This window comes from Gopherus flavomarginatus, chromosome 7, assembly GCF_025201925.1.
Source record: "Gopherus flavomarginatus isolate rGopFla2 chromosome 7, rGopFla2.mat.asm, whole genome shotgun sequence".
Lineage (NCBI taxonomy): Eukaryota > Metazoa > Chordata > Testudines > Testudinidae > Gopherus > Gopherus flavomarginatus.
The window spans coordinates 114,661,819-114,684,258 of NC_066623.1; the positions used below are offsets into that span (position 1 = coordinate 114,661,819).

At 45.1% G+C, this 22,440-nt stretch overlaps 1 protein-coding gene across 3 annotated transcripts in view; it reads right to left on the reverse strand.

The window, feature by feature from the left end:
* The window catches only part of RNF220 (ring finger protein 220), a 331,783-nt gene that overhangs the window by 305,020 nt on the left and 4,323 nt on the right, over window positions 1–22,440 (reverse strand). For all 3 annotated transcript variants that reach the window (XM_050961155.1, XM_050961156.1, XM_050961154.1), the window contains exon 2: window positions 19,556–20,295. In XM_050961155.1, the coding sequence (XP_050817112.1) occupies window positions 19,556–20,180 (625 nt within the window). In that variant the 5' untranslated portion in view covers window positions 20,181–20,295. The remainder of the gene's footprint in view (window positions 1–19,555; window positions 20,296–22,440) is intronic.

Consider the following 22,440-nt stretch of genomic DNA (forward strand, 5'->3'; position numbering starts at 1 on the left):
GGAAGGAATGCAAGTCAAAATAGGAAATTAGATGTATTCAGGTTGTCAGGGTCTGACGAAATTCAACCTAGGGTACATAAGGAACTAGCTGAAGCAACCTTGGAAAGATTAGCAACTATCTCTGAGAACTCCTGGTGAGGTCCCAGAGGCCTGGAGAAGGGAAAACACAGCACCTGTCTTTAAAAAGAGGAACAAAGAGAATCTGGGGAATTATAGATTAATCAGCCTAATTCAATACCTGGAAAAATACTGGAATAAATTATTAAACCATCAGTTTGTAAACACCTGGAGGATAATACAGCTACAAGGAATAGCCAGCAGGGATTTGTCAAGAACAAATCGTGCCAAACCAACTTAATTTCCTCCTTTGACAAGTTTACTGTCATAATGAATGGGGGAAAGCAATAGACGTGATATATGTTGATCTTACCAAGGCCATTGACACAATCCAACACGACATTCTCACAAGCAAACTAGGGAAATATGGTCTAGATGAAATAACTCTAAGGTGGGCGCAAAACTGGTTGAAAGACCATACTCAGAGAGTAGCTACCAATGGTTCGCGGTCAACTGGGAGGACATATCTAGTGGGGCCCTGCAGGGGTCAGTCCTGGCTCCAGTATTAGCCATTATTTTCAGTAATGACGTGGATGATGGAGTGGAGAGTATGCTTACAAAACTGGCAGCTGACATCAAGGTGGGAGGTGTTTCAAGCACTTTGAAGGACAGGATTGGAGTTCAAAACAACCTTGGCAACCTGGAGCATTGGTCTGAATTCAACAACATGAAACTCACTAAAGACATGTGCAAAGTAGCTCACTTAGGAAGGAAAAACTCAAATGCATAACTACAAAACAGGGAATAACTGGCTAGGAGGCAGTAGTGCTGCAAATGATCAAATGATATGTTGATGCATATTCAATTTGTGATCCAAAAGAGGCTAATATAATACTGGGGTATATTAAGCGGAGTGTTGTATGTAAAATGCGGGAGGTAACTGTCCCGCTCTACTCAGCACTGGTGAGGCCTCAACTGGAGCACTGAGTGCCACGCTTCAGGAAGGATGTGGACAAACTGGAGAGAGTCCAGAGCAGAGCAATGGAAATGATAAGAAGTTTAGAAAACCTGACCTACGAGGAAAGGTTAAAAAAACTGGACACGTTTAGTCTTGAGAAAAGAAGATGGAGGGGGGTCTGATAACAGTCTTCAAATATTTGAAGGGCTTTTATAAAGAGGGGGGTGATCTTTTGTTCTGTGCTGTCCACTGAAGGTAGCACAAGAAGTGATGGGCCTAATTTGCAGCAAGCGAGATTTAGGTTAGATACTAGGAAAAACTCTCTAATTTGGGGCAGTTAAGCACTGGAATAGGCTTCCAAGGGAGGTTGCAGAATCCTTGTAAAGACAAGTGGGACAAACACCTGTCAGGGATAGGGTAGGTTTATGTGGCCCTGCCACAGAGCAAGGGGGCTGGACTTGATGATTTCTCGAGGTCCCTTCCAGCCTACACTTCTACGATTTACACTTGGAACATCTTTGCTTGGAATTTATGAGGCCGGATCTATGCCCAGGCATATGAGGACATACCCGGGGCATTCAAGAGAAGAAAACTCAAAGGGGGCTGCTCATGGTATGTCCACACTGGAGCTGGAGGTATAATTCCCAACTCATTAAACATCCCTGGGATAACTCTGAGCTGGCTAGAGCACTAAAAATAGAAGTGTCGTCTCAGCGGCACAAACAGAGGGTTGGGCTAGCCACCCGAGCACGTTCCTAGGGCCTCAGACGGGTGCATGCTTGCAACGGCTTGCCCATCCCACCACCTGCACCACCATGGCTATGCGTCAATGTTTAGGAAGCTATCTCAATCAGAGATAGCCCCATTATGTCTCCTTAAACTGGAAATTACATCTGCCAGCTCCAACATAGACATTCCCCGAGTCACAGGGGGACCAGGGCATTAACATCTTCTTAACGAATCAGCATGTTAATGGCTTGGCCAATAACCAACAAGAATGTCTTCCAGAGAGGAGACGCCCTTCCTCCTGCCAGTCCCACACGGACTGGGATTTAGCACCTGCTCTCCAGTCAGGGTTTCCCCAAAACAGAGGATCGGGGAACAGGTGTCTGGCATCTCAACAGATGTGACTCATCTGGGAGGGGAGAAGGCTTTATCGGGCACCTGCAAAAAATGTCATTAAAAAATCCACTTCACCTTCCACCCCATGAACTTCATGAGGCCAAGCTGCAATGCCCCCCTCGTGACATTCCATGGGCATTCTGTACCCCACAAGGAAAGCAGTGACACACTAGGAAGCGGTTTGCTGAAAGCACACAAAGAATAAAAGTGGATGTAAAGAGTAAAAGCTGTGTAGGCAGGCTGAGCCGACAAGCTCATTCTTCATGTAAGAGAGCTCCCTCTAGGTTAAACACGTGGGTATTTCAGAAGCCGTTGCTCAGTCTAGAGTCCACATTGTGCCCCCTGTTTCTATAGCTGCCTGGGAGGGGATGTCATTCAGAAAGCTGGGAAGAAACCCCTGAAAATAGTGTTTGTTTTCTGCTTCACAAGTGCCCTGCCTGCTACACACATTGTGCCGTACAGAACTCCCTCCTCCTGCTACACACACAGGCACACAGGCCCTGTTTGAGAGCTCACTGATACAAGTGCACTGAGATTTACACTAGCGTACTAGGGATTATAATCTGACTCATGATACACATGTACGTTTCTCTCCCCTACAGGCCATGCATAGGCAGCATTTTACCAGAAGAGCTCTTTGGATTCTCTGGCCAAGGGAGTTATGTCAGGGATGAAAGCTTGGCCCTCTTTGTCCCCAGTCATCAGCTCGGCCCTTTGCCCTGCTTTGAAGAGCCCTAAACCTCTGACTACCAAAAGTTGGGAGTGGGACCCAGGGGTGGATCATTCCGTAACTTCACTGTTCTGTACACTCTCCCTGAAGCTCTGGTATGGGCCGCTGTCAGAGACAGGACACTGGGCCAGAGAGACTACGGTCTGACCCAGTACGGCAGCTCTTACGTTCCAAACCTACAAGAAGCAACACCGCACTGAGGGGTGACAGCCAGCCCGGCGGAGTCCTGTAAGTTAATAGAATCACAGAAGCCAGAGTAGGGGAAGTTCACCCCTCTAGCCACTACAGGACTGTTCCCCACATATATGTTCCCAGGAGCTTTGACCAAACTCGTTTGCTACACCTCAGCCTTTCATCACTACTTCTTGTTTTATTTTTATTGTACCTAGTCTGGTAATTACTGATAGATATGCAGCTCACTATATTCAGAACAGCAGGGAGCTCCCATTTACAGATGTATAGGACGGATTGGGATGCTTAATACCCTTACTCGGCTATGCAATATAATGCTTACAGTAAAATACGCACCAGATTCACAATTGCATCCATTGTTACTATTCCTCTACATGATACAGATTAAGTGAACTAATCCAGAACCACAGAAAAAAGAGTTTACCAGTTACACAAAAATATGTATTGTGCTTTTCAGCTGAGATCAAGAATAGTATAGTAGTGTTTTCATATCTGATACTTTTCTTTTTCTGCCCTTCTGGTCTCACTGATTCACTAGGTCTTTTCCCTCTGTTACTAACAGCCTAGACAATGTATATGGATTTCCTTATTCGTAATGTGCTGCTTTGTTGAAATTTCACCATAGAATCCTAGGAAGTGGCAGACTGGATCAGATCCACAGTCCCTCTAGTCAGTATCCTGTCTTCAACAGCAGCCAGTATTTGGACTTGACATGAATTTAGCAAGGAGTATCGTTTACTACAGTCTTCCTTAGGTACAGAACTGGGTCAACAATCATAATAGTTTGTGTTTCCACTGTGTCTTTAACAGGAGGTTCCCAAAGGACTGTGCAAAGGTAGCCAAGCATTGTCCATTTTACAGACGGAGAAAACAGAGGCTCAGGGAGGGACGGGTGACCTGCGTGTCAGTGGCAGAACAAAACCAGGAGGTCTAGCTCTGGGGCCCCTGCTCTAAGCACCAGACCTTGCATCCTCCTATATATCTCACCCATGGACAGGCATCCCAGGAACTACAAACTTCACGGAAGCTGCTCTCTGAAAAGAGAGGAGGGAACTCTGCAGGTGTCCGTGACCAGTTCTCTGCTGCTCTTCTTCCAACCAGCATGAGGGATTTTCACCTACAAGTGAGTGTTTAGCATAAGAAGGAGGGGAGAGGGCGGAGGGGGGAGCAGCGGGGACACAGGGCAGGCCCTCTCAGGGAGCAGTGAAAAGGCAGCTGGTTGGAGCCCAGCGAGTGAGCCAGGACTGGGACAAGCCTTTTCACATCTGGTTAAGTACTGCTAAACCCTCCAACGAGCCACCTAATTATTACAACTCTTCTGCTGAAGCCTGAACATGCCCCTGTGGCTGTGCTGGGGCAGAAAGGGGAGGAAAGCAGCAGTCAGGACATGGGCAGAGACAGGAGCACCGAGGAAAGGGGCTTGCAACCTACCTAGGCTCTGGAACAAGCAGGAGAGAACGGCAGCAGATAGAGGCCTCGCTGCTCTGCCTGCCTGTGAGCTGCTGGGAAACGAGCCTCTTCCCTGCTGGTCTCCTCAGTGCTACTCCCGGTATTAGGAGCAGCGTTTTGTCAACAGTGTTAACAGCCTGGCCTAGGCATCTCCAAGAGGAGCCAGCCAGAGACTCCAATCAGAAGGGGCAGAAGTTGGGACCTTCTGACATTCAGAGACATTTTTACAGTTCTGACTGGATTTTCTCTGCACTGCGCTAACTGGCTGTTTTCTCCCACCCTCGGCCACCTCAGCTTCACACCACAATGCCTTTTACCCTCTTCTCCCGCCCCATTCACCTCACCCCTCTTCCCTTCCCTCTTCTTTCCAGGTAGTTAGTTTAGGACACTCTCTCACCCACCCCAATAAACAATGGAGCTCATGTGACGTCCACGGCCACCGCATAGTTCATGCTACTTGTGGGTTACCTCCCTTTCCCGTGTGTCTGTCTTGTCTATTAAGACTGCAAGCTCTTTGAGACAGAGACCATCTGCTACTCTGGATTAGCAGAGTGCCTGGCACAACGAGGCCTCTCTCTTGGTTGTCCCGTAGGCCCTGCCGTAGTAAACGTATTAAATAACCGGCTTCAGCACCTGCGGAGCAGGAATACAAATGAGTAGACTGGATTCTGAGGAGCAGTGCCAGTTTCTTGAAGTGAAACTTTGCCTGTGAGTTTACCACACAGGACGCAAGCAGAGTTCGAACAGCTGCAGCAAACCGGACATCCTCCGACATTCACCTCCTGCGTGAATTCTGTGTCTTGCTTATGGATGCAAAGACACCTCTGAGCTGAGACAAGGCTCAGGATCTATCCAAACCCTGTGTTCTGCTTGTATTGTTATACAGGTCTGAAACCCAGACCCTCCAACAGGCAGACTTGGAGTGGGGAGCGGTGTTCCACATGTGCTTTCAGCAGCAAATCCTGAGCCCAAAGTGGCTCCAAGTGCGAAATGCCGTAATCTCTCAGAGATCTGGCCTTCCTCCCACTGCTCATTACTTTCAACAGTGGGGTTGCATTCTCTTCTGCCACACCACCAGGGTGGACAATAACACCCCGGCACATTGTGTTCTCAAACTGACCAGTTCTGACCCTACCTGGCATCACCAGCGGTACCACTCTGGACTTTCACAGATTTGCACCAGATCTTACAATTTCAGTCTACGATACCTGGTGGTAGACTATCAACCATGGTCGCTTGGGCAGGTGTAAGGGTCCTCAGCAGACTGTGCACATTTGACGATGATGTTGATGGTTACCACACACATTGTAGGGGGCAGGTCTGAGTTCCTCAGGGAATTGTGGTGTTTTGATTTGTTCAGATTAATTTACAAATATACATAGCAGCTGTCTGAGTATCTCTCATTCAGCAGACAGGTGGAAATTTGTGAAATCTTGAATCAGTGTGGATCAGGGCATGGTAAGACTAAAGGACAGGAAAAATAGGACTAGCAACAACTTCAACCTTTGGATTTGTCCCTTTGAAAGTCTCTGGCAAATTTAAAGTTTCTTGATCTATTCAGCACAGGGATGACTGTCTCACAGCTATTTGTTGAGTATTTGTTGCCAGGTCAGAGGAGGGTGAAAGTCACTCCACTGAATCTGTTAGTGAAAAAAATTAGCTCCAGCCAGGGCCCCCAACTCCACTTCAAATTATAATATTTTAAGCACCTGAAAATAAATATTTTGTCAGCTGTGGAGAATTAAGAAGTGGCTTCAGACTTGCCGAGAGTGGAACCCTGCAGAGAGTGGCCAGCCTTAGAGAGCCAGCTTCAGAGCGAGCTTCTGCAAACTTCCCCACCCACTCACCCCATCTAGCACATTCAGGAGATCTGCACTTGTCTCCTCCCAGCAGTGCTCACCAGTTCACCATCCCCTCCAGAGTAATCCTGAACCTAGGGGGAGAACGGTTTATATTTCACACCTAGCAGGTCTTTCGCATCTCTAATGCCCATGTCAAACAAGGATTCTGGAAAAGCACTTGTTAACTGTATGTCACAGCTAAAATGAGCAGCTGCGGAATAGCAGTGTTTGCATTTCAACACTCGTTATTAGGATTCAGAGTTAACCTACCAATGTGTTTTCATCCACCACTTACAGTTGTTAGTTCACACTGCACTGGGCAACGTTCAGAGGGTCTTCTTCACAAACAAAAGAACTAGAAATGGAATTTTGGCTCTTTTTAAATGAAAGCATAAATTCTAACGAAACGGAGAGGCTCCTAAATACCATTCTGAGGCCACCAGTGAGGCACACAAACCATGGCCCAGGGGATTGGAGAGGTTCTCAAGTTCCAATGTTCCATGTGGGGAGAATAATCCCAAATGACCAGAAAGTGGAATTAATTTTTATAGCCTTTAGAGTGGAGTCTGCAGCAAAAACACACAAAGGGGTTCTTTCCCCAAAAGCTCAGTGGGAAGAATGTTAAAATAAAGAACTGAACTAAGAGGAGCAGCAGAAAACTAAAGCCACATGGACCTTTACTATCAGGTGCCCAGGTACTACAGTGATGATGGTATAACAGATAGAGAGATGTTGGTCACTCACGCACCAGAAATGGAGGAAAATGCAAATAAAGTGGGAGAGGTCAGTTTTGCAGCAGAGCTTCTACTTGTCCATCAAAGAGTTAAATCCACCCATCTGGCTCCTTTGGCTTGTAAATCAGCCCTTCTTGCCGATTAGGACACACCAAAATGCCACGAGGCTGGGCCTGTCAGGAAGGAAACCAGTGCGTCCAGGGTTTTGTTGTTCTAGAGACTTTTTTTTTAATTATTATTATTTTACTTTACAGTTCAGGAAGGAAGCTGGAGCCTGCGCTTCGACTCCAAGAATGTCGATTACTCATCCTTCCCTGCATTATTTCTTTTATCTCTCACTTTTTTTACCTTACTCAAAATTTTTCTCCGGTTTCTTTCCCTACTGTTCTTTAGCCACCGTTTTCAAATGTTCAACCAAGTTTAAAAAAAAAATTGTCAACTGCTCTTTAAAGTAAATAATAACGACAGTATTTGCTAAACAAGCCTCCAGCTCTCTCCCACACATGGCCAATTTCAGTCCTTGCACAACTATTGAGGTACTTCTGTGGCAACCATTATCATCATCCCTGAACACCTCCCAAACACAGATGAACTTTTCCTCCTCAACCCAGTATGGCAGAAAAGTATTGCAATCCCTACTGACCAGGCAGGCACTGAGAAAGTAACTGATTTGCCCAGGGTGTCACAGAGGGGCAATGGCACAGCTAGGAAGTGAACCCAGATCTTCCGAGCGTATGGCCACTGCCCTACCTGCCACGCCAGCCTTCCTGTCAGGAGTGAGTTAACAGGAGGCGTGCTCACTTACACCAAGAATGAATTTGTCCTGCACTGTTAAAATCACTGTGACGGGCAGGTTAGAAATGTGCAAAAAAAATAAAGTGAATAATCAAAAATTTCCTTAGACTGTGAGTAATTTGGGGCTGGGCCTGTACCTTCTTGGATTATCAGTGAAGTGCCGAGCACACGGTGGCGGCTAGCAAAAAACACACAACAATCTTCTCTTAGAAGCCTATCCAAAGAAAAACAGCACCAAACACACCATGCGACTACCCTGGAATTTTCCTTACCTCTCCCCTGGTGATGCCAAGGCCCTCATCTGGGCACATGAGTGGAATCAGACCCTCCCTTCATTAGCGTTACAATCCAGCAATTCTGTGACTTCCCCAAACACAGCCCTGGCACTGAGCTGTCACTGGCGGAACTGGGCCAGGAACTTCAGGAAGAGATACCCACACGCTCCAGGGCAGGTCTGGGGCCTTTGAGTGTTTCTAAAGGAGGTGAGCTAACAAGGAGAACATATCTTTATTTTATGGCTCCGGTCTTCCCGGGTGTGCAGTATAAACTCTGGGGCTGATCCTGACTACACTTACATCAGATTTACGCCCGTGTAACGCTACTGACATCACTTCTGATTTACACAGGTTCTCTCTGTACTGCTCTGTAGCTTCCACCTTCAGGAGTGGGTGGGACGCAGTGTGACGTTTAGAACTCACACGGACTATTCATTAATGCAGGCATGAGCTGCGCAAACTTCCGCTCGGCAGTTTTGCCTACACGCCTGTCCTGACCCACCAGCCCTTCACCCCTACATAGCTCCTGGGCCCCCTACATAGTTCTGCCAACTTAACTAGGAACAGACCTGCAGCCCCGTTATTCCAGTGCTGTCCCACACAACTTCCAGCCATACAAACAGAATTCTGCAAACACATCAGTCCCAACCTTCAGCTCCCCTGCTATGTCCGTCCTGCCCCATCCCTCAGTTCTGCCAATACCCTGATCTGCAGGGACTGTCCCCAACTATGCCACTCGAGGCACCTCCCCACCCCCCTCCCACAGACAGTTCTGTCAACATCCCTTTGCCCTGTCTGACCTGCTACCCCTTCTGCCACTGCCGTCCCAATTCCTGAATGAACAGAGACTGTCAGACATGCCACGGTTTTGTAATTGGGACCAGGATGATACTACAAGACCTAATGCACTGCAGGGCCTGAACTCAAATATCACGAGAGAAAAGCACAGCCCAGTGCTACCTGGGCTTCTGGTTAATTTACTGCTAATATCAACAGCACTTAGAGTCCTGTGTATTCAGGCCTAGGGTGGAGATAGTGATGGGAATAAGGGGCGAGGGGCACAGCAGCTGTGTGGGTGCTGACGCTCCCTGTCTTCCCCATGATCCTCTCCCCTGAGTGGGCCATCCCAGTGTAAGAATTCACCCAGGCTGGCACCATGAACCCGATCGGCCGGCTCCCCTCTCTTCACCCAGAGCTACCGAGGTCACCGATGGCTCCTCCAGCTCCCCATTCAGAAAGCCGAATGAGCAGAAGCTAACAAACCCCGTGGAAGGGTTAAAAACAGCCTGCCAGCCAGCCTCATGACTCATCACAGCCCTGGTGACTGGAAGTAAAAGTGGTTTGCAGGCCGGTTCATCGCTGGCCTTGGAGCTGTGGCCCCTCAGCGGCATTACACTGGTGTGGAGCAGCCTCCCCTGCACTCTCCAGCCACGGCAGCGGAGAACATTCGGCACTGGGCAGGATTGGGCCCCTGCAGACACAAGACAAAGCTGTCGAAGGCTGGCCTGTGCGCACAGTGGTGGATCAAGCTGCTGAATGGCCGGGCCGCTGCAAAGCGTCTGTAACTCAGTCACTCCCTCGGCTCCCAGCTGTAGCCGCCAGGACGCCTGGGCAGCAGGTGGCTCTTTGACGAGGATTCTCAGTTCCCAAGGAGCCCTCTCCTCAATATCTGTGTTTTATACTGTTTGTATAACAGTCCCACCCGCCTGGTGAGACAGTCCCTGCCCCAAAGACCTTGCAATGTAAATAGAAAAGAGGCACAGAGAGGAGAGGTGACTTGCCAGAGGTGTCACGCCCGGCATTACAACCCCACCCTCTGAGCCACACAGCCACCAACCGAGGACTTCGACAGAGCCTTCTAAAAACACTTTTAAAGTGTAAAGGTGAGGACAGAGGAATAGTCTAGTTCCCAGACGCTCCTTCCACCAGTGTTACTGACCAAACAGCCTCTCTGCTGAAGCTCTACCTTGTGGCTCCCCATAGCAGAGGATTCTGCAGGTCAGACAATTTCACATGCCAAGCAGCATTTGATCTGTGGGTTTTAGAGATGGGTGAAATAAAAAAACGTATCAAAATGAGGATTGGTTTAGGGGAGAGAGAGATACAGAAGAGTTAAATTTTATTGATTAGAATCAAAATGATTCACACTGAAAAGTCCAACAAACTGAAACGTAACTTTCTGCTCATTTCAATTTTCCTCATCGACTTCTCATTCTATTTACAAGACCTGGTGCCACTGGGAGTCAATGCTACAATGAGCAGGGCCAACGAAGTGGGGAGGGCGGAAGCCGGTACAAAGTTACCGGGGCCGAGCAGTCCAGAAGGGGGCCCAGAGCCTGGCTTCCCCGGCTTAGTCCCTATTTAGCCAGTCCACCCTTGCTGGGGGGCCTGAAAAATTTTTCTCACTGGGGCCTGAACCCACCCTTGGCGGCCCTGACAATAAGCCTTTGTCCCATAAATGCATTGTTTTCCTACTAATTGACGTCCAATCACTTTTTGCTGAATTTTTCAAGAGAGAACTCTGAAGGGCACACGCATTCTGCGGCAGCCCTGCCACACCAGTGAAACCACAGATTAAAGTAAGGTTGTGCATGTAGCTGAAGTGTATTGCTGGCCTGACCGCTTTTCTTTCCAGCAGTGCAAATCAGCAACAACTCAGCAAGCCAGCAGGGTTACACCAGCATGTCTTTGCAAAGCTAGAACTTTGGTTTTGGTCTTCTGACAAGAACAAGTCCATAAGGATCTATGACACCACAAGCAGACAAACAGACAAACTGATAATGTCTTTTGCATCTGTACAAAACCCTTGTATAAGTTTTTATGTTTTCCCTTCAAAAGAAAGGTTTTAGTGTCTTTATTTTCTCTCATGAAAATGAATGTATACCATAAAGCGAACGCTCACAGGCAACCCACAAGAATAAAGTATATTTGTGCAGTGGAGGGAAGAGATGCTGGTAAGAAAGCAGATTTCTGTTTCAAGTTTCCAGGACAGAGGGCATTTAAACAAAGGTGATTTTAATAGCGTCCTAAAATGATGAAAAATACCATGATGCTGTCCCCAAACTTTAAGAATCGCTTCACCCTAATGAAAGAGACAAGAAACATGGACAGCAAGAGACTCTCCTTTTTCCTCTGAGCTACCAGCACTTAGAGCACGAAATCTTTCTTTATCCCACCCTTTCCCAACCCTGCTTTTCCCCTTTCCTGTAGCTCAGTGCAATGCCGCAGCACAAATGACTGCAACCAGTTGCAGGAGCGGAGAGCGTTACCCTGATCTTTGGAGAATGACTGGTTTATAAAACCACAATCAATGTTTTAAAGAGGAAAAACAAAAACCCACCACCACACACACAAGATGACAGATGCAGATAGGACTTCAAAGGACTAGACCCTGCAAAGCTTTATGCATTTAGTCCACCCTGACCTGGAAAATCCTACACAAGCCAGTGAGCCAGATTCTCCTCTCAAACCAGTTTTGCACCGTTGTAAATCAAACTGACCTTAATGGCATCATTCCTGATTTACACCAATGTAAGCAAAAGGAGACCACCACCCAGTAGGTCAATTCCTGTGGGTACGGTGCTGCAGGATTGATCCCTAAATAAGGACTGCAAGATTTGATCCATGTGGCCGTAAAATACTTCACCACTCGGGGCGGGGAGGGGGGGGTGTTATCCAACTCATATCAGTAAATTATTCCTGTTAGCTAATTGGAAGGTCTACAGATCACATGTTGCTATACACAAACATGATATATCATGCTTATCACATGTCAATAGAGCTTCATGTACATACAGTGACAGATACACCAGACATGTACATCCAGAAAAAAACATATATGCTCTTTTCAGGGGGGCAATGCATAAGGACATACTCTCACATTACGGGAGCTGATGCCCCAATTAGAAATATATTTTTAGAAAGAATTTCATTTCCTCTGTACAGCAGCAAAATGTCCTCAAAAGTCCCCAAATCTGCTGTTCTCTCTTGAAGAAGAGAGAGTGGAAAAATTCATAGGCTATCAAACAAAAAGACATGGAGGACGACCGTTAGTGACATGAAATGCTGGATAAAAATTGTTACAGTTCGCTTTCAGTGTCTGTTTTTTGTTGATGCACAAGTATTCAAAGAAAACTTTGCCCTCGGTGTATATTTACATCAGAAATTCTCAATAAAATAGAGTAATGGTATACTGACGTGTACAGTGTATTCTCTCTACAGATACTCATACGCAGTGCTCCTCACGCAGATTAGGGTTAGGCAGATTTCAGATGGCGGTTATTTACCTTAATCAAGTATTATACAAGTATACACAGAATACATTTTATTCCTGCAGATATTAACCAAATAAGGATGGGAGGTGAATCATAAAATCTAGTATAAAACATAATTCTACCATTTTTCAGCTTCCTTGAGAGGTGAATGAAGGAGGAAAAAAAATTAATTTTGCTGTTCTGATGTGATGTGTCCAAAAGACACCAACCAACCAACCCAACCAAGGGGCACCAAACAGCTCAAAGACGGCCTCAGAAAATTTCTCCCAAGAAGAGTTCCAGAAACGACCAGACGTTAAATATACCCCATCCGTTGTAGGCTTTCAACCTTAGGGAGCAGAATTGGGCCCTTGGACTTCTGTTAGCCTGCACTTCTGAGAATTTTCTTTTCTCTCAAGACATTTAATATCAAAGAAATGCCCAGGAAAGTTTCTGAGACCAGCAAAGCTGAGAGAAAAAAAATTATGAAGGCAAAAATACTCATTCTTTCTTTTTTCGGTCTCTCACGCTTACACACACACACACAGAGCAGAACCCTACTAATGCCTTACACCGTCGATGCAGAACAAGTAGGATACTTCACTGCTAATTCCTAAATTCTGCAAGTTAGCAAATAAAATAACAGATCAATGTGTTAACTATCAGGGATACTGGCTCATTAAGAGCGCTTTGGCCATTGCCTTTAATAACTGAAGTTTAGCTGTAGTGGATAATATTAGTACATAATATTCTAACCGTACTATATTAATAACAACAACACATAGTGCCTTTTATCAGGGGATCTCAAAGCACCGTACAAGCTGCTGAGAGGTAAGTAGGTATTATCCCCATTTTATAGATGGGGAAACTGAGGTTCAGAGACTTGCTCAATTTCACTGCAAGTCTGGGGACTTCTAACACCAATTCAATGCTTTAACCACACAGTCAGCCTCCTCCTTCCTTTGTATAATTCTGTGAAAGCAGTTAAGTCTTATTAATGAGACTTCAGTCCAGCTCAGCCTCTGGTATAATCTTTGTTGAGAAGCAGGATTTGGCCACCAGGGTTTTTTTTTGTTTTTTTTGTTGTGGTTTTTTTTTTTAGAAACATTTGGTTTGCCAATTAACCAGTGAGATTCAGAGTTTTTAACTGTAATTGTCTAATAAATACACATGCATATACACACACACAGAGCAAAAGAGGCTGATCAATATTTACTGTATGTGTGCCCATTTCTGCAGTTGTAGACAGATGAATATGTCATTTACATTTTGCTCAGAGCTCGTAGAGCTGCTGTCATAAACCCTTTGGAGTGCCACATAAGCCAGCTATCAGACGGCTGAAAGACAGACCAGGGCACAAGAAATTGCTGGCTGTTCTGAGCTCACAGGAAATATGGCCGGGTGGCAGAGGCTGTGTGGGGAAACATTTTGGAGGAGAAAACAGCCCCGGCCCTCCCACCCAAATGATCAATTAAAAGCCATCCTTCTGCCCAGAGCCAGGCGAAGACGGCAAATGATGGCTGCCAGTAAAACGGTCACTTGGATCGGTTCTGCATGACAATTGATAGCAAGGGAAGCAGGGGGGGAGGGTTTGGAAGAGGCAGCAGTGTCCGTTTTCTCACCATGGTGATTAGACATTCCAAGTGCGCAAGATAGCCCCAAATAACAGAAAGAGAAATATAAACTGGAGACCGACGGATTCAAGCCAGGCCAGATGGCCCTGCAGCCGGCAGGGGCTGCTCCCATCCAGCCCTTCCCCACTTTAGCTGTTCAAACATTTCTTTATCCCAACAAGACAATTAAATCAAACAGCATGAAAAGGAGTCTCGGCAACAGTTTGCCGAGGGCACAGAAAGGTTGTTGCCAAAAAAACAAAAAGAAGGAGATTGCTGTATACTCCCGCGGCTAACGCAGGGCCAGGTTCTGACCGCCATTCTACCCAGTGGAAAATCCAGAGCAACTCCACTGAATTCATTGCATTTTCACTGGTGTAACAGCGATAGAAATGTGGCCTTCTCTATACCTACCCACACACACAATGGAAATGTAATTGTTTCACTTGTTTTATTGTATTATTTCATGAGCTGTATTAAGCACTCGATCTCACCTGGTCATGGATGATTATTAACAACATAGTGTCACTTTGTTTTAGGTTCCTATTCTAAGCTACCTGGAAAGTGGTGATTAGTGTAGAAACAGCTCTGCTCCTTCAGCAGCGAATATTCCCCCTCAAATCCACTGCTGTGCCATAGAATAATTCAAAGAGGAGACACCTCCTCCATCCACACACTCCTCCACAAAACTCACCAATTAGTGTAGGTCCTACTACGTAAACACAAACACAGACAGGCACATGCCCTAAGAGGGTAGATCATATTGTGCACTCCTCGACTTATGCTTGAAACCTGTTCGAAAAGCCATCTTTGTTCCATTTAGAACAATTATTCAGAAATGAAAACTCTGATAATAGAAGTAATGCTTAGCACCTAAACAGAGATTTACATTTTCACAGCACTTTGTAGATATTAAATCATTAGTTTAAAAAGCTCAAACTAAAGATTTAAAAAAATAATAATCCTAAATTGGAATGAGAACCTCCCTTCCATACTGAGGCACATCTATAATCGCAGGGAGGAGAACCAGGACCTTGATCAAATTGACAGCATCCCAATAATCCAAGTTATTTTTTTATTTATTATAATGTATAATGTATGAATAAATACCATCACTACTCTGGATGAAAGTCGCTGGAGAGGAGCAAAGATCTCAAAGTACTGGCAAATTAACTAAGTACTTCTTAGAACAATGTTAGCTGTTAGGTATTATCATGTTACAGATGTCAAAACTGAGGCAAAAAAAAAAAAGAGCCAGTGGCAGAGCTGGAAGAAAAGAACCCTGGTCTCCTGGCTCATGTTCGCTAGCGTTCACTAACACAGACCATGCTTCTCCACAACACATCAAAGAAAACACATTATAAAGAATAAGCGAATGATCACCAAAAAAAGGTTGCAGTTGCAGTCTTGAAATGTGGACTGTGGAGCGTTTGGACTAGGGTGACCAGATGACCCGATTTTACAGGGACAGTCCCAATTTTGGGGTCTTTTGCTTATATAGGTTCCTATTACCCCCCACCCCCATCCTGATTTTTCACATTTGCTCTCTAGTCACCTTAGTTTGGAAGCATCTCAAGGTGCTGAGGAGACAGTTGTTTCTGGGGAGGCTATACAGGAAGCTCTGTGCCGCAACAGGCGGAGAGATCTCTGCCAAACCAGCCAGGCTCTGGCGTGGATGTTGCCTGCCGGCTTGCTCTGCTGGAGGGGGGTGATGCCGTGTTGTTTGCAAGGCTCAATCATGACAATTTGTTATTAGAAAGCCCAGAATAAAACGGGGGCTCATTTTCACGGAAGATCATAGATGTCTATCACACAGGGGAACGTAGCATTCACTTCCACTGCTGCTGGAAACCTACATTAATGAAGATACATATATTTAAAGAACCCCATGAATTGTGTTTGTCAGTGTCTGTAACCCACACTGTACAAGAAGCGCCTAAACTGTTCTATAAATATCATTATCTTTCCCAGCGAGCATCGAACCAGAACGGCCCCGTCCAAAGCATGTGTCTAAACAAACAGTTACATCTCCTCCCTGGATGGAGTATGTCGTTTACACGCACTTCCTATGGCACACACAGTCTCTCTCGACATCCCGAGAGCAGCATCCTACAGTCACAGGCAACTTGCCCAAACACAGAAAAACTCTAACAGATTAACAAAATGACTATTAACACAAACACGCTCCATCCATGCCTCGATAATTCATTAGCAGTCTGACCTGGGGCTCCAACATACACACAGAATTTGAAAGCAACCTCCTGACTTAAAAATAAAACAGTAGTTCTCGCTGAGAAATACGTGATCTCTCCTAACCCACATACATGCATCAAGGGACCAGATTCTGATCATAGTGATATAATTAGAATGAGAATGTGGTCGTAAGAGTACGTGTGCGCGCACGCACACACACACAGAGTGTATCTCTAGCTGCATACGGATACAGCACTGCATAGAGTGAGCTCCGTCTGTGCTACTATACATTTATGGCTTGACACACTATTTGGGGTTCTTTTTTTTTAAGAAAGGAAAATTTCTCAGAAAATCATCTCTAAAGTTAGAATAGTATAAAAATATTTTAAAACCATTTGAAAATGTTTGTCTGTGATGGTACAAGGGACGTGTGTAATGCAATGAAGTCATTCATCCATCGCATGGTCTAATCCCTTGCAGGATTTTGAAAAATACAAATAAACAATTGAATCCTGCAATTCTGAAGAGCCTCTATTGAATACATAAAGACTTGCTGATCTGCTGGAGCTTCATTACACCCATCTATCCACTTTTGCTTGTCCACAGAACCATTTCCCTGCAATGGACCCTACACTATGACCCTTCTTTCCCAAAGGGTTACATACACTGTTCACACAAGGAACCCAAGAAACTTCCTGAGGGTCAATTATGAGAAATTTTTAAGGCTCTTAAATATATTTTTGTGTACAAGCATAAAGAACCCTGCAAATATGTATGCACATATCTCAGAACATGACAGGTTCCATGGCGCAGCCAGTCAGCCGCGTCATCCCTCAAGTTTTTCCTTTCTAAAAACTGCCATATAAAGATAATTAAGACACGTTTTTAAAATCTCATCCCCACAGTAAATAAACCCATTGTGGTAATGTATTTAAAATTCTGACATACACAGAAAACATGCTCTTTGGTGCAACAGCTAAATACGATGGGAAGGAGGAAAGGTCAAATTTACCTTAAATTTTACAACTTTAAGATTACTAAAACATGAATGGATGTTGTGCTAATATGCATCCAAAGTGTTATGCAGGCAGTGTTATAAATGCTTATGTTAGCAATTGTGTCTAAAACCTGGGATGATATTAAAACAAATTTTAAAAGCCAGAAGAGAGAAAATTAATCCAGTCATTAGAAACTAAAATAAAACCAGTTTCTCTCTAATATTTCAGTCAGCAATCTATCCCGCTGGTTGTGATGCCTGCATTCATTTTGCCCTAGTGCAAAGGCTAATCACTTTAACCAGTTTCTATTTCTCTTCTAAGGAAAGGGGGGAAAAACTTTTCACATGTTCACAAGTTTTTGAAGCAACTTGCAAAGCTGTTATTCTGCCTCTCTCGTTATAATCCCGCTGTCTTATCATTCCCAGTTGGCGTTGGGAAGCCAGTGCCTCAGTGTGCATTCCGTTAGCAGCTTTACTCCTCTGTGAAGTACTTATTTATTTTTCAGGAGTACAGCACCCACATAGAGCACACAGTCCTGGTGAAGACAAGATTTATCCCTTCCACACAGGAGCATGTGCCTGTATCTGCTGTTCTGGCCACTGCTGTGCTACATGTGGTCTAATTCATTTACCAGATTTACTCCTTTAAATCAGCTATCTGACAGGATTTTGCTAGCAAGATACACAGCAACTGATGCGCTTTAAATGCATTTTGCTAGCAGACCTGCTCTTCCGCCGTTATCTCCCCAAGTATTCATTTGAGCAAGCTTAATTTCCACACCCAGATTATATTGATAAGGGGGAGAGATCCATAAAACATCAACACGGGATATCTTTAGACATTGTGGTCCCACCTTCCTTCCCCCCCATCAAAACGAGAGCTCTGCTCCACCTACATGCTTCCACCTCCAACAGTTATACCTATATATTCACAACACTGCTGAGGAGACCCGGAACAAGGAAAGCAGTTCTAATGCACAGAAAGTAATATAGGGGGAAAGAGAGATCACATTTGTGCTGTGAGAAGCACAAGGCTTCTGTCTTCAGTGGGAATCGTCCCACACTTGCAAACGCCGACATAAAAGACACACTGGCAGCATATTTCAAAACCAAAGAGCGATGGATTTACAAGGCAGGTTGATTTTATGATGACTTTTATTGAAAAAGTACACTGGGTGTAGGCAGATACCTTTTAGTGCTGCTAAGTTAACACAGTGCCTAATTCAAGGAGACAGCCTGAGGAAGCAGTGCCGACAGGGGAGAGAGAGCCGCAACGTCTCTATTACTCTCCTCGGCATCATAAAGGGGAGAAGAAAAATCGTATCTGAAGGAGAGTGGGGGAGCTGGGCTGCAGTTTTCTTTGCAAAATAATAATTTTTTAAAAAGAAGAAAATCCACAAGAATGTACAAAGGGGCCCATGTGAAAACAAAACCATTTTGGCATCTGAACTAAGCGTTTGTGTTTAAAGGACATCACACCGGCTAAATGTTGCCACGTCTTATTGCTCTGAAGTTGGGGACTGCAGGCCCTGTTCTCCCAAGACAGCTCCCCAGAATGGTGTTCCCCCACTGAATGGTTCAGCTTTTCATGCGAGGAGGGGACTGGGGTAGCCTACCCTCCTCCAGCAGAGATACTGCAAGGGAAGAGGTGACTGAAGAACAGGCAGTTGTTACAGTAGCGTATGTTAGGTGGGTTTCAATTGCTGATCCTTGAAGGGACAGATCGCCTTTCAGTGGCCATGCAAAGGGGGGCTCCAGAGAAAGTACACAGCCTATTTTGCGGGTCACTTATTGAGCCATACGAGCGTAATCAGCTTTATGTCTCTAGGAAAGAGCTCGAGTGCCCAAAATACTAGTATGTGAAATATCGCATAAGGGAACTTTGTCCTGTTCTGAGGAGCAAAGCATGAAGGCTGATATCCTAGGTACAAGAATTGAGCATGTGACGAAGAGGTCAGAGGAAAAATATCAAAGGGAGCAGTGTGTGCAGTTTTAACTGATAAGCTCCCGGAAAAAAGTTCTAGTTGTATACTAAAGATGCACCCTTCTGTGTACACACACCCACACCCACACACACGCAGAGAGTATATCTCCCTGCTTTGAGGCACGGACATCCTTCCGTGCTTAGCAGCCCCAGTTTCAAGCAGGTGCATTTGAAAATGGGTTTCCTTCCAATAAACCTTACCGTGAAATCCATCAATGTCCATTTAAGAAAAACAAGGCACCATTTTATCATGTAACTCAGTGTGAAGGAAAGGACATTGTGCCCATTCCTTCAGCAGGAACCGCAGCACAACGAAACGACGCACCTGCTGAGCATCTCAACGAGGGAACGGAGGTACTTACATCTGTCGTTTCGGTCTTCGGGACTGGACGAGGTCTCCCGGTCAGAAATGAGGCCAGAGACCGCAAAGATCTTTTTCCCTGTGTCATCGAGTTTGAGTGAGCCAGGGGAGCTGGAAGGGAGCTGGGTTCCAAACTCATACTCCTTGCCATCAGCGTCCGAGAAGCGCAAGTGGGGCGAGTCCGTGTCATGGCAGTTTTTCAGGCGTTTGGCCGGCGTAAAGGCCGACTGGTAGCTCTCCCTGTCTTCAGTGGAGGCAAAGGGGCGGAAAGCCCCAACGCCGCTGTGGTTCAACATACTTATTGGCGTGCAGTCCAAGTTAGGGGGTGCAAACTGGGGGTGGAGGTGCAGCAAGGATGGGGGAAAGTCACGGTTCGCGAATGCCCCTGGCACCCCACCTTGCCGGTGATACATGGAGGCAAAAGTATATGAGCCATTGGTAAAGGGGATATGCACGTCCTTATCCACTGATACCGGGACTCCAAAGGGTCTTGGCTGCTGACAGGGGATGGAAGCATCCCGGCTGGCTTCAGCAGTGGAGGCGAGAACCATCAGGGCCGGAGATGCCAGCGGGTTGGGAAGATAGGATGAGTTTTCCATCTTGAAGGCTGCCCGGTGTAAGTCCATCGGAGTCTCTTTCCTCAGCAGGGTCACAAGGGGAACAATCTTCCCTGGAAGGAAAGTCAAGCGAGGCCTGGTTTTGGAGCAGGGAGATCACTGAGGCATCATCGCCGTCACAAAGCTGCAGAGAAACAGAAGGAAAGAGAAAACACAAGTGGTGAGGCTTCTGCACTTGCTTCTTCGGGACACTCCATGCAGTGGGAAGGTCACATGCCTTAGAACCAACTGCCCAGCAACGCGCCCACGTTCTCATTCGCGAAAATCAACAGACAACTTCATACACAAGTGGAACCAACTTTGGCCCACTCCATATGACAGAGGGAAAAATCCTACCAAAGGCATTAGCATAAAGGATTTATTTGTAATATAAATATCCCCACATGTCAATAATCTCGGTGTGGTCTAAAATTAAGAGACATTCCCCTCAACTGATCATCACAATTTAACATATGTAGAACATATCATATCTATTGAACATAATTACATGAACAGAAATAAACATTTATACAGTTGTTTATACTGCCTATGATGCATATGGAATGTCTGTAATATGTGTCTATTTTTCTCACACATTATGTATGTGTAGGTATATGCACATATGCAGGTATACATTTTACATAATCATATCACACACACACACACAGAGTGCGCACACACTTTCTTTTTTTTTTTTTAAAGGCATGGAGACTTCATCAATAAAATGCCTGGCGTCTCTGACAATATTTAAAATGATAATGGGTGCCTCTGCCATGTGATCTCTGCAAATGTCTGCCTTTCGGGTCGGGGACAGCGGAGAACGGATCAGTAATTTTAGTTCCTAATGCACTAGCTCTTAAGTAGATTTGTAAACTGCTCTGTATGTGCCATTAACATTTAGAGGAAAATGTTAACAAAATTTCTGGCTTGCATTTTGCTGAGCCTCCTAGCTCGGCCAGATCCATTCACTCAGCCACAAACCCCCTCAGAACGAGAGGCAGAAAAATCCTTCCTTCTGTATCTCTCTGCGTTTTCTGTTTTAATGGTTTGGTTTGGCATTTTCTTTCCTGATCAACCTAGTGCCTTTTCTTTTAAGGTTCCGCTGCCTACCATTCAGGCCCTAAGACCTGTCTTAAAATACAAGAACTATAACTTTGAAACAATATGCTAGCCTGCCAGAGCTCAAAGGGCTAAGAAAATCATATAATAATAAAAAGCTGTTACAAATTGTCTCTCTTAAATCCAGAGGGTCAAACATCTCAAATAAAACTTACTGAAAGAGTCTCTTCCTAATGGAGTGCCTTTTGTATTCCATGAATGAGGGAGCCTCGGTTAACAAACTGTATGAAATCCAGTCTGTGACTTTAATGTAGTCCAATGATAACATTTCCTTTCTCCCATCCTGTACCCAAAGGCTTCAGTGACGGTTATTAATTGTAAAGATGAGTGGACATCATCTCTCGGCTTCCTCATTTGGCACTCTTCCTTATAGACATCATTGCTAAATTACCAGATTATGTATCTCACATTAACAGGTTTGCTCTCTTCCAAATTTTAAATAACTTTCCTGTCAAGTTCTAGCCATGGAGAGGGAGAGAGAGGTGCTAAAGGCAGCGTGTAAAAGCACAGAAAGCCTGGACACGCGTGTTTTGCTGCTTTCAGGAAAGCTGATCAACACACACACACACACACACACACACACACACAAACATGAGCACAAAACTGTATCCACTAGTGAATTTTGAGTTACGGGTTTTTTTTCAGGCTGCTATAAAAAAAATTAACACGCACATACAAATAAATAAGCACTCACACAGAAATGAACAGTCATTAATATGTCAGTGGGGCTAAGAGATCATTGGAAAATATGGTTTCCAAAAAAAAAAAAAGAAGCACCATGGCTGCCTCGTTGCCTCTTTTTCTATTTTTACTTGTTCCATCACCTCACGACATTAAATGTATTTCATAAATTAGTATTCTGGCCGCAACACTTGACACTCCTGTAGGATATTGTGAATCACTCCGGCCGCCTTATTCGTTTGCAAACTTCATTATGCCGGGAATAAATCAACACATTACAATATCTCGCCCAGCCAAATTTAATTTTTTTTTAAACTCCCACTTCCCTTTTCGCTCTCTCTCTGTCTCTCCCCCCCCCCCATTAGCAACATGTACAGATGAGACGGCAGCAGACCAGTCATTATGAAAATCTATAGTTAATACACTCCCAATGTCAAAATGTCATGGGTTTAAATACAGAACCCAAAATAAGAAAACTAACCGACCTTCT